Here is a 12,003-nt window from a genome sequence, read left to right as displayed (position 1 = left end):
CACATCCTAGCCCCCTTTTGATAGTAGTGGCAATGCCTATGGACTCAATGTGATATTGGATCACTAAAATGAAAATGTATTCCATTTGGAGGGAAGCCTTTCAGTTCCAAGTTTGGAGGAGAGAAGGACATTTGACCATGTCAAAAGCTTCCAAAGTCAGTTTTAGAAGGACACCATAGACTCTTTTACTCTATCCAGTTTTTTTAGTGTTTCATGGGGAATCAGTATCCCCTCAAATTTGTATCTCCCTTTTAGGAAGGTTGTTTGAGAACACTAATCCCCCCTTTTATGACTGCAATTAGTGTTTAACCATGACCTTACTGATTATCTCAAAGACAAGATTCAAGAGACATATTGGCCTATACTTCCGCATTCTTTCAAGAAGACACCATTGTCATCTTGGCCAATATGTCTCTTGAATCTTGTCTTTGAAATAATCACCAAGGTCATGGTTCAAAAACCTTGTTTTATTCATCTTGGTGTCATCTCACCCCGTGGCAGCCCAAAAACCTTGTTTTATTCGTCTTCTTTTTGACCACCTTCTCCATATTGTACGTGCTCACCTCCTTCTACTTGTCAGTGTTGAGGCTACCGTTAAGTCTATATCAACCATTGCCTCCCACTCCTCCTCGAATGAAATCGAGCTCGACATTGTGATGATGTAATATCCTGCGATCTATTGTAGGAGAAAACCAGACGCTATCACAAAGATTTATATCATTGTGCCTCGGATAGAGACCTTCTTGAACGCGGTGACCGTAACACAATTTGTAGAGTGCACCTACTCTTTATTAGCTAATGATAGTTTGATGAATACAAATTTCCTTGGGGGAACTATTAGCCAAATGTTACGGCCAACTGAAGGTACAAAGCGCTACGAGCTAGGTTATGAGCATATTTTTTGACTTCATGTTCTCGTGCATGAAATGAACTTCCCGAAAAGCCTTATCCCTCCCTTGTACCATCAAAATGTGTCCATACAAAATCGATGACGATGCCTGAAGAATCATCACAACAACCCGACAATCTCTTGTAATTGTGATTTTATGTAATATGGGATATTCCGCTACAACGCCTCTCAACATGCCAATGCTTGGAGGGTTTACAGATAGGACAATTCCTCGAAGAACAGTGTAGATGCTCCCAAGAAGACACCGTTGTCATCTCTTGTCACTGCCACCAGCAAACCAACACACATATTCTTATATATCCCTGCGTCGACATTGATCTTCGTAGTTCTTGGTCTTGGTGTAGTCCCATCTAGGATGACCGCAACACGATTTGGCCCATAGGAATTTTGGTGAAGAAGCTCAGTTTTGTGCTTGATGCATGAAGCATAGTTTTGTTCTGGTGCATAACCTAATGCAGCCAGCATAGGGCGCTCCTCCTCATCCTTTATAGCGTCGATTGGGGAACCAACACCCATGCGATAGTTATTGGGCCGTAGTCCATTAGCGCCGCTCTCGCTACTTCGCTCGTGTGGTTTAGCTAGCCAAAATTTTGTTTGCGCTAGCTGCTAGCTAAAAAAGCAGCTCTCAGTTTTTTGGGTATAATTTTAAAAATCCACATATTCAAATAAAATGCTTCTGAGTTTGAAAGGTTCAAAAATAAAAAAGTTCATGAATTCAAAAAAAATCATGAATTAAAAAAATTCATGATTTTAAAAAATTCCACGAACTCAAAAAATGTTCACGAATTATAAAAAATGTAAATTAAAAAATTCTGACGAATTAGAAAAAACGAATTTGAAAAAGTTTCACCGATTTTAAAAATGTTCAGGATTGTTTTTAAAAGTTCATGGATTTTTAAAGTTAAAATTTAAAACTAAAAAAATGAACAAAAACCTGCCCCCAAAAGAAGAAAAAACCGGTTATTCACAAAACGAGAGCGAGCCTTCCGAGCCCATTACAGGCGATACAGATAGTCCAGCCCACTAGCTGTGCCTTCGGCGAAAACAGTAGAAACCGGCGCTCCTCGGGCCAAAAAAAAGCAGCACGTAGCGCGTGGGTAAGGAATTTCTTCGCGTGCACCCAAACGGAGTACATAATTCCAAAAAGACCCTCCCCCGGGCCAACGCCACGCCATTACTACCGTCCAACGCTAGTCCAAGCTCCACACGATTTCCCCAACCGGAGACTCGGACAGACAGGGTCGCCCAGATCGGAGCAGATGACGGCGGCAGCGGGAGCGGCGACCCGGCCGGCGCTGGTGGTGGGGGCGCTCGTGGCGGCGCTGATGATGCTGGGCTCGGAGGCGGTGTGGCTCGACCTGCCGCCCTCGGGGACCAAGTGCGTCTCCGAGGAGATCCAGCCCAACGTGGTGGTGGTCGCGGACTACATGCTCATGTACGAGGCCCACGCCACCGCCCACCCCACCGTCGCCGTCAAGGTAAGCGCGGCGCGATCCCCTCCCTTCGTCTTCGCATGTTTGCTTTCTTGTTCCAGTGGTTTGATCTTGATCTAGACCGGTGAACTCTCGCGTGTTGGGATCCAGGTGCAGGCGAATTTGGGGGCGATAGATACTAGCTTGTTTTAATTATTTGTGTTAAGTTTAGTTGGTGGATTGAACTTTTTGAGTCAAAATTAGAGCCTCCGTGGCAATTGAATTTGGGCATTTTTAGAAGAGAAAACTGACCAGCTTAAGTTAACATCTCCTAGAGAAGTCAACAGGCAAAAGTTTTACATTTAGTGTAAGTTGGTGCACAGGGTCTGTGCTATGTGGATTATGGTAAGGTTAAATGATGTTAATCCAGTACTCCAGTAGTTTGTCATGAATCTGCTCATATGCTCCAGTGCTTTGTTCTGGAGGAAGCAGCTGAGGTTTGAACCGTTGAGCTAGACATGGTGGACTTGATGCGAATTGACCCAAAGTGCCACTTCCTAGTTGCTTCACATCGGGGCAACATGCTGTGGACTGATAATTTCTATGCATGTAGCAATATCCCAAGTAACGTGACCTGCAGCTGCAGGACTCTTTGGGCACCTGGCACCTATTATTAGAATAGCATGGTCGTAGGTACTGAGACTAATAAAAGATGATTGGGGTTAAGAAAACAAGCGAGGGATGGATTGTTATTCATTATCACCGCTATGGATGGGCTGATGAGATTCTGGTAAGATGCAATCATGTTTGCATGTGGGCAGACGGATGAACATACAGGGAGATGACATAAGGTCCCACTTCTCACCCATCCTGTTGTAGATAATGAGAACTTCAGATTTCAGACTCATGATGTGTGTTGCGCAATCCAGGGAACCAGAGATTCGATGATACATGTGTATTGTAGCTCATAACTGGAAAAGTACCAGTAAGTAACTGGGATTAGCCACATGTTCACAACTCTGTCGTTCATATGTCCAAGAATTCTGCAAGCAACACATGGATGTTGTATTTTACTTTTGCGGTGCCTATGTTTTCTTCTGTAAAACTTTTGTGGTGGCTAAATGGTGCTTTGGCATGCTGAGTGTGTATGAATATGGTGACTTTTTTTGCTAATGTTCACACACATAATTAGCATAGCATGTCCATATATCAGTTAGTCTTATGGAATATTTTTTTAGAAATGATGATTTCTGAAGACAATTTTTTTTTCTTGCTTACTCATTTGTATTGTACATGTTTGTGTAGGTTACCTCACCATATGGCAATACTGTACATCACAAAGAAAATGCCACAGTGGGCCAGTTTGCATTTACAACTTCAGAAGCTGGAAACTACCTTGCTTGCTTCTGGCTAGACAGCGCAGAGAAAGGATCAGGAGTATCTCTAAATCTTGATTGGAAGATAGGGATTGCAACAAAGGACTGGGACTCTGTTGCCAAGAAGGAGAAGATTGAGGTGTGCCAATTATTTAAATACACCTAGTCCAAATGGCACTATACTTCAATGTAATGCATTGTTTTTTGTTCCTGATTATTTTAATCTGAAATTTCTGTGTTCAGGGTGTTGAATTAGAGCTCGCGAAACTTGAAGCTGCAGTGGAATCCATTCATCATAACTTATTATATCTCAAAGCAAGGCAAGTTATCTATTCTACTTTTTGTGTGTGTTTTAATAGCCAGACAACAGATTGTGGTCGTTGTGCTACGTTGCACCAGTCTATTTAGGTAGGGGAGTCTGTAGTCTGTACTATTTCCAGTTGGATGTTTTTATATAGGCTAAATATAAATATACTTTGAACTAACTGTTACATATAAAAGTTGGTGACTATGAAACTACAGCATTGTGATTTGTGAAACAGAACCTACGGGTCTCATCTGTCTTGGGCTGTAGATTGAGCTGCTATTTGAAGTTCTTAGGTGGTCTTACTGTTTTGTACTGGATGAGATATTTGGGATATGGACAAGCAAACCTACTAGCTTTACTTATCTTTACTACAATATAATATTTGGAACTGGCAATGCATAGCATAATGCGTGATCTTGATGTGTTTATGCAGGGAAGCGGAGATGCGGGAAGTGAGCGAGAAAACGAATTCCAGGGTTGCCTGGTTCAGCATCTTGTCACTGGGCGTGTGCGTTGTGGTCTCCGCTCTGCAGCTATGGCATTTGCAAGGCTTCTTCCAGAAGAAGAAGCTCATCTGAATTCACTCGTTTCACCATGTACTCCTGTGCTGTTAACTACCTTAGCAAGAGGACAGTTTTGTCGTATTTATTTCGACAAACTCATGTGATGGACAAAACAGTTCCCTGGTACAAGATACATGATTTCAATACCAAGCAGTTCCTTGGTGTTTGGTGCTTGATACATGATATTATGTGCAATAGAAATATTTTCAAATCTGCTACTTCTAGGATTATATTTGGCCTTTGTGTGTGACATAGTATATATAGATTGTGAAATTTTATCATTGTCTCATCTGAATTTCTTTTGGTACCAGGGAATTGAAATACTCCTAGTATTAAAATTTATTACCATCTACTCCCTTCGTTCCATAATATAGAAGCGTTTTTGATACTACGCTTTGACGGAGGGAGTATTTTCTTGCCGTGTGTTTGGTTGGGGGTAATTGGAGCTAGGGGAACTTCAAATCTATTGTTTGGCTGGAGGGATTGAGAATTCACAAGGGAATATGCATAAGACTTGAGACTCCAACTAACAGGCGAGGGAGTGTGCTGAAAGGGAATTATTTTAGTGAGTCAATCGTAACCCTTCATCCTAACTTCTCTTGTCTAGTTCCTTGTCAATTCTCATGAACCAAATAAGGAAGTACAATTTCTTCGCAAATTGTCAAACATAATAATTCCTATCATGCATCAAACAGAGGATTGGGATAAAACGACTTATCTCATGTCTAATCTCAATACAACTCCTTACTTTAAACTCTCATTCCCCCTCTCAAATACTCCCCCCGTCCGAAAAAGCTTTCTCTTAAATGGATGTATCTAACATCAAGTTAGTGCTAAATACATTCATTCGAGGGACAAATTTGAGACAAGTTTTTTTGGATGGAGGGAGTATTGCCAAACATGCTGTAGAGCACTTGGGGCCTGTTTGGTTTGCGCCCTAAGCTTGCCACGCCTAACCTTAGTCGTGCCACAATAACTTAGGCATATGTTTGGTTTATTGCCACATTTGTGGCTTGCCACACTTTTCTAGCCACTTGGTCCACATGTCATAGGCCTAACTTTTTACCAAATCTTGTCACACTTATGATGGCCATTTTATGAGCCACACTTTTTATGGCTACCACACTTTATCTAAGATTAGTTGTGATAAAGTTAGCCATGAACCAAACAGACCCTTGATTTTGGGGCTGTACTAGGCTTGGCCGGGCCATGTCAGACACAGACAGTGGGCTTCCCTAAAAAATGGTTAGACAGTGCCCAGTGGGGCTTCGCCGGATAGACGAATCACGGTCGGTCAAAACAAGGCAGTCCAAACACTCCGCAGCGTCAGACCGCACCACAACCAACCGCGCACCATGCGTCGTCTCGGCCACTTCCCCCTCCTCGCCGCCGTCCTCCTCGCGGTGGTCCCGCACCCGGCCCACCCGCTCACCGAGCTCGAGACCTCCCAAATCCGGCGCTTCCAGGACTACCTCCGCATCTGCACCGCCCACCCCGCCCCGGACTACGCCGGCGCCGCCGCGTTCCTCCTCCCCTACGCCGCGTCACTCGGCCTCAGCTCCAAGACGCTCCACTTCAGCCCCTGCAAGTCAAAGCCGCTCCTCCTCCTCACCTGGCCGGGCACGGACCCGTCGCTCCCCTCCATCCTCCTCAACTCCCACCTCGACTCCGTGCCCGCGGAGCCCGCGGCCCGCCGGGGCCTCCAGGCCGCGTGCTGCGCGCCCGCACGCCCCGTCCACGTCTCGCTCGTCCCCGACGAGGAGATCGGCGGCGAGGACGGCCACGAGAAGTTCGTCCAGTCGGAGGAGTTCCGCGCCCTCAATGTCGGGTTCATGCTCGACGAGGGGCAGGCCTCGCTCACGGATGTTTACAGGGTTTTCTACGCGGATAGGCTGGTGTGGAAGCTGATCGTCAAGGCCACGGGGGCTCCCGGGCATGGGTCGAAGCTGTTCGATGGGGCCGCCGTGGAGAATCTGATGGATTGCATTGAGACCGTGGCTGGATACAGGGATGCACAGTTCGAGAAGGTGAAGTCGGGCAAGTACGGTCCCGGAGAGGTGGTGTCCGTGAATCCTGTCTACATGAATGCCGGCACGCCAAGCCCCACTGTAAGGATACTCCTACTTGTTACTTTGTTAGCTATTTCGTTCAGTGCACGCTGATGAAATAGTAGAGAGCAATGATTATAATTTGAGATGGTCAGACAACATCATATAGAGCATCTATTATTATTAGCACAACTGAGATCAGCTCTGTCAGCCAGTGCAAACTGACGAACTTCGTAGGCTTATCCTAAATTATTCTTTCTACAAAACGTACATCAATGGGTCGAAGTAGTAAACCTAATTAATTTGTTCAAGAGATCTAGTACAAAATGAAGACTTGAAGCAATGCCGTCACGCACTTCGTCAGTAAGTCAATACTGTGGGAGGCAATTGCAAAACCAGATATTTTTTTGTAGAAAACAGTGTTTGGGCGCTAACTGCAAAACCCACACATATCTAATGAGGATAACTAACAGGGAAAGGCTAGATGGCATTGCTTCAAGGGAACTGGAATATGTGCAAGGGAGGAAGGGTAGAGGAACATAGATTAGAATGCGAGAAGATTAGCAAAGAGTAGATTAATTCTTCTTTACTAATAGATGCATGTTGATAGGGACTGTGTAACTCTATCTAATCCCTAGGTTACAATCTGAACTGTAACGAAACTTTTACTTTACATGGAATATACCAAGGACATAAACTCAACTAACAACGGTGCTCATTATTCTTATGTCTAGTTTCCAACTAACAGTAGCAGAACAAAGCACAGTTCAGCATGAACAGTACTTTGCTGTTACACATGCCAAACAGTACCACAACACAGCATATCCTCCTGCTCTACGCCTATTCCATTCCTTTTGCTTTATTAATTGAACTTTTCTATGAACTGAGATCATATCATTTTCTATTACTTCCAACGTAGCAACTGGCAGTTCAGAACAAGCAAAAAGGTAAAAGAGTTCGGAGTACTAACAAGAAGCCCACTGATCAAACCAGGTCTGGGGCCCAAACTGTTGGACAAAAAACATGTTAGCAACCAGTGCCATCTCAGATTTATTAACTAAACTTATGTTGCGCTCTCTCTCATACTAGCATTTTTGTTAAGGCCAATGTTCAGGAAATCGTTAACTGGTAACTTCTCGGTCAACTGGCTATTAGGGGATTAGTAGGTGAATCGGCCAATTAATCGGATGATAAATCAGTTAATCGGCTACTCGGCGACCCACCAAGCAGGGATTAAGCAGTCAGTTAAACTGATTTATCGGCCGATATTTTGAACACGTGGTTAAGGCATTGGAATTATCTAAACACAGAACTCTTGTGTGATTTACTTAAATGTTCTATCTTCTATGTTCATGCAAGTATGTAGTTCATGTAGTACGATATTAGCATGCATGCCAGCATCATGTTGCATGCACATGAGCTTGCTGGACGATGAGCAGAGCATTGAACAAGGGCAGTTTTGCTATATGGCTAGGAGCAACCAACTGCTTGCATTGACCACCCCCTGTTCCAAAATGTGGAGTTAAAGGATCACAGCTGACCAAGCTGCAAGTCTTAAGACCCGCTTATTTCTACACTTCCAATCCTTCTTTAAAATATTCTCGCTTAGATCAGACAAATATCCTAGTACTTGACATGCAGGAAACATAATCTGACTTTTTTCGGTAGATGTTCATCATTCTATTACCTTGTTTTATACTATATTTTAGATCACTTTGAAGGTAATCATCTGTCGGAATGAAAAGGTCTAGACCTGATAGCAATAGAGGATAATTTACAAATTTGTGCAGTAGATGCCACTATTACCTTGTGATTTGCAAGTAAAATTGAGGTAGTCACGTTAATCTAATATTTTGGGAGAGCACTTTGAAGATAGTCTCTTGACAAAAAGGGCAAATATGTAGATCTTGCAGTAATGGGATGATCTGCAAAATGTGTGGTACATGCTGCCATTACCTTGTGATCCCATAATTTTGAATTACTGTATAAAATATAGTTATTTTACTTGCATATTTTTGGAAAATACTGAAGCAAATGTATAGAATATGCCATATTATATTAACATCACAGAGTCTGGAATATGATTTCCAGGAACCAAGGTCTAAAACATAATTTCTTGACAGTATAAGGTCTGTAGTACACATATTCAATACATGAAAAAACTAAAATGGAATTATACAAATACAGGGTGTCAGGGTCTAAAACTTAATTTACAACACTTTGTAATCAACTAGAGGGTTGCTATGCAATATACAAGAACCTAGGTTGAAGCCTGTTTGCCCTTTCAGATTTTACAATTCAAATTTTTTGGATCACAAGGTAATGGCAACATCTACTGCACATTTTGCGGATTAACCCGCTACTGCAAGATCTACATATTTGCCTTTTTGGCAAGATGACTGTCTTCAAAGTGATTTTCCAAAATGTTAGAATTAATGTGACCACCTCAAGTTTTTACTTGCAAATCACAAGGTAATAGTGACAGCGACTACACAAATTTCCAGATTATCCACTATTGTTGTGAGGACCTTGTCATTCTGACAGATGAATAACTTAAAAGGATTTTCTGAATATAGCATAACGCAAGGCAATAAAACTATGTAATTTCTTCACCCATTAAAATATACGTCTCCTACTGTCCTTTCCTTAAAAGAAAAGGTAACAGCATTATGAACATCTATTCTATTGACACAACCCACTCATCAAATCATGTCTTGGGCCCAAACTGTTGGGTCATAATAAACATTTTAGCAACTAGTTCCTATCTTAGATTTATTAACTGGTCTTATGTTGCTCTCTCTCTCTCTCTCTCTCTCAAACCAATGTTTTTGTTAAGGCATTTGAATCATCTTAACACAGAACATTGTAGTCTGATTAACTTGGATGTTCTATGTTCAGGCAAGTATGTAGTTCTTGTAGTGTGATATTTGCATGCACGTGGTCCTGCTGGACGATGAGTTGAGCACCGAACAAGTGCAGTTTAGCTATATGGCTGGGAGCACCCAACTGCTTGCATAGACCATGCCCTGATCCAAATTTCTGAATTAAAGGATCACCATTGACCAAGCTGCAAGGCTTAATACCCACGTATTTCTACACCTCCAATCCTTCTTTCCAATATCCTTGCTTAGATCAGACATGAATATATATCCTAGTACATGTATGAGATCGTTGGGAGTCCCATCTCTTTCTGTAACCTAGTATTCATAATATTTTCTGGCAAAATCCAGTATTTGCTATCAAATTGATTTTAACTTTGGCTTCCACTTTTCGCTATGGAAAAGTTAGAATAGTTCTTGAAGCCAATGTTAGAATCAATTTGATCGTTGAAAGTTTATTTTAAAATATCACAGCTATTAGGCTATGTATAGATATAGGGCTTCATGTGAGCTTATTCACAATAATTATTACTTCCTCTGTAAAGAAATATAAGAGCGTTTAGATCACTACTTTAGTGATCTATAAATGCTCTTATATTTCTTTACGGAGGAAGTATTTATCATCATGCATGTAGGTAGTAGAGTAATTTTTGAAGCAAAAGTTAGAATCAATCTGATTGTGACAAGCTGGGTTCTTTAAGAACTTTCAGAACTTTTAGGCTATGTATAGAGATAGGTCATGCGAGCTTATTCACCATGATTATTTCTCATCATGCATGTAGTTAGTAGAATAATTTTTATGTGTTTGTTCTAGCCCAACGATACTGGAGTGGAAGTGGTCCTTCGTCTTGCAGTTTGGTGAATGCTGAATTGATGATCCATTAACCCAGAGTAGGGATGAATGCATCTGGTTGGTTGCTCCTAACCATCAAATCTGAGCAAAAGTTGATTTGCTCAGTTGTCTACACATTGGTCCAGAGCTCAGCAGCTGCAGTTCTTTTAAGCAGACGTGCACTTGGTCAAAGGTCTAACTATCAATGTCAGTGAGGCACTAAAGCAAACCTGCATTAGGCATGCTCTATTTTATTGCACTTTATCTGCACTGCTGCTATCTTTGTAATCTTCTCGAGATGCCAAACCCATCACAATAAGACAAATTAATAGAGGTCTGGTATAGACAGTGGCATACGCCAAAAATCAACATTGTCACAGAATCTATTCATTTCTACACATGGCTTCTGTGTAGTCTCTAAAGACTAATCGATGCAGGGCTTTGTGATGAATATGCAACCTTCAGAAGCAGAGGTGGGTTTTGATCTCCGCCTTCCTCCAACCGAAGATATTGAACAGATCGAAAGAAGAATCAAAGAAGAATGGGCACCAGCTCATAAGAACTTGACTTACCAGGTGAATATAGTTTAACTTTTATGTGGGTAATGGAATATAAATCGAATTTTGCATTGGCAGTCTTCTTCTATTACTTGATTTTCTAAGTTCCTGTCTTTGTATTGTACAGCTGATGAAGAAAGGACCAGTGAGGGATGTTACAGGACGTCCCTTACTTACACCAGCCAATGAGTCAAACCCATGGTGGTCTGTATTTGAACAGGCTATTATCTCGTCGGGTGGAAAACTAGCAAAGCCTGAGATCTTATCTTCAACCACGGACGCCCGATTCGTGAGGCAGATGGGTGTTCCAGCCCTTGGATTTTCTCCAATGATAAATACTCCAATTTTACTTCACGATCATAATGAGGTAATTGATCTTTGCCTGCTATTGTAATTTCTGTTTACATACTGTGATGGCTGAGTCAATTTTATCTCAAAATCGCAGTTTCTGGAGGACAAAGTGTTCCTGGGGGGCATCGAAGTGTATGAACATCTTATTAGGGCGCTAAGCTCCTTCAAAGGCTGATTCAAAATAGACACATAAATTCTACCATTGTTGTACTCCCGTCACATGTAAATTGAATGTAGCAAGAGAACTCGGACGCCCACAACTATCATGCTCCAACCTACAGTTAGATTGGTTCGGGCTCAACCACATAATCTGCGGATAATGGAAATCTGCGGATGATGATCTCTGAAATAATGGAAATCTGCAGATGATGATCTCGGCGCAGGTTAAATTTGTATGTAATGTAAATACAGAGTTACGAACTGTAACAAAGTCGATGTGTAAGGTCTACGGTTGAAACGATATTTCTCCATTTATGGTCTGCTGGTAGCCTGGTATCATGTCTGCCGAGGGAAAGCAGAAGTGCTTTTTGAAACAAGACACCCAGCATCGTAAATGGTTCTGCTGCATTTGTTCTTTGCCCCATCTTGCAGGAAGTAGATTGTTTCGCATCCGGGGCAAAGATTTGGACATGAATCGTTTGGATGGTGGGAAAAATGCATGCAGTACGTTGGTATTTCAGGTTGCAGCTGTTTGTCATGAACAGATACGGTGGCTCCGGGGGCCGTCAGCTGAGATGAGATCGTGTGCGCTGGACATAGCACCATCAC

The 12,003-nt window shown here is 42.2% G+C and overlaps 2 protein-coding genes across 2 annotated transcripts; both read left to right on the top strand.

The window, feature by feature from the left end:
* The first annotated feature begins 2,063 nt into the window (after positions 1-2,063).
* Positions 2,064-4,786, top strand: LOC125527887 (transmembrane emp24 domain-containing protein p24delta3-like). Its single transcript, XM_048692394.1, has 4 exons — positions 2,064-2,388; positions 3,628-3,837; positions 3,942-4,018; positions 4,439-4,786. Exons 1-4 carry the CDS (start codon positions 2,170-2,172, stop codon positions 4,581-4,583), a joined length of 651 nt encoding a protein of 216 aa, XP_048548351.1. The 5' UTR covers positions 2,064-2,169; the 3' UTR covers positions 4,584-4,786.
* Positions 4,787-5,873: 1,087 nt separating this feature from the next.
* Positions 5,874-11,709, top strand: LOC125527886 (aminoacylase-1-like). Its single transcript, XM_048692393.1, has 4 exons — positions 5,874-6,676; positions 10,765-10,902; positions 11,012-11,251; positions 11,330-11,709. Exons 1-4 carry the CDS (start codon positions 5,924-5,926, stop codon positions 11,408-11,410), a joined length of 1,212 nt encoding a protein of 403 aa, XP_048548350.1. The 5' UTR covers positions 5,874-5,923; the 3' UTR covers positions 11,411-11,709.
* Positions 11,710-12,003: the final 294 nt, after the last annotated feature.

The sequence above is a fragment of the Triticum urartu genome, unplaced genomic scaffold (assembly GCF_003073215.2).
Source record: "Triticum urartu cultivar G1812 unplaced genomic scaffold, Tu2.1 TuUngrouped_contig_4476, whole genome shotgun sequence".
NCBI classification, from domain to species: domain Eukaryota; kingdom Viridiplantae; phylum Streptophyta; class Magnoliopsida; order Poales; family Poaceae; genus Triticum; species Triticum urartu.
The sequence above is the reverse complement of the archived record's forward strand: the minus strand, read 5'-3'. Positions and strand labels throughout refer to the sequence as shown.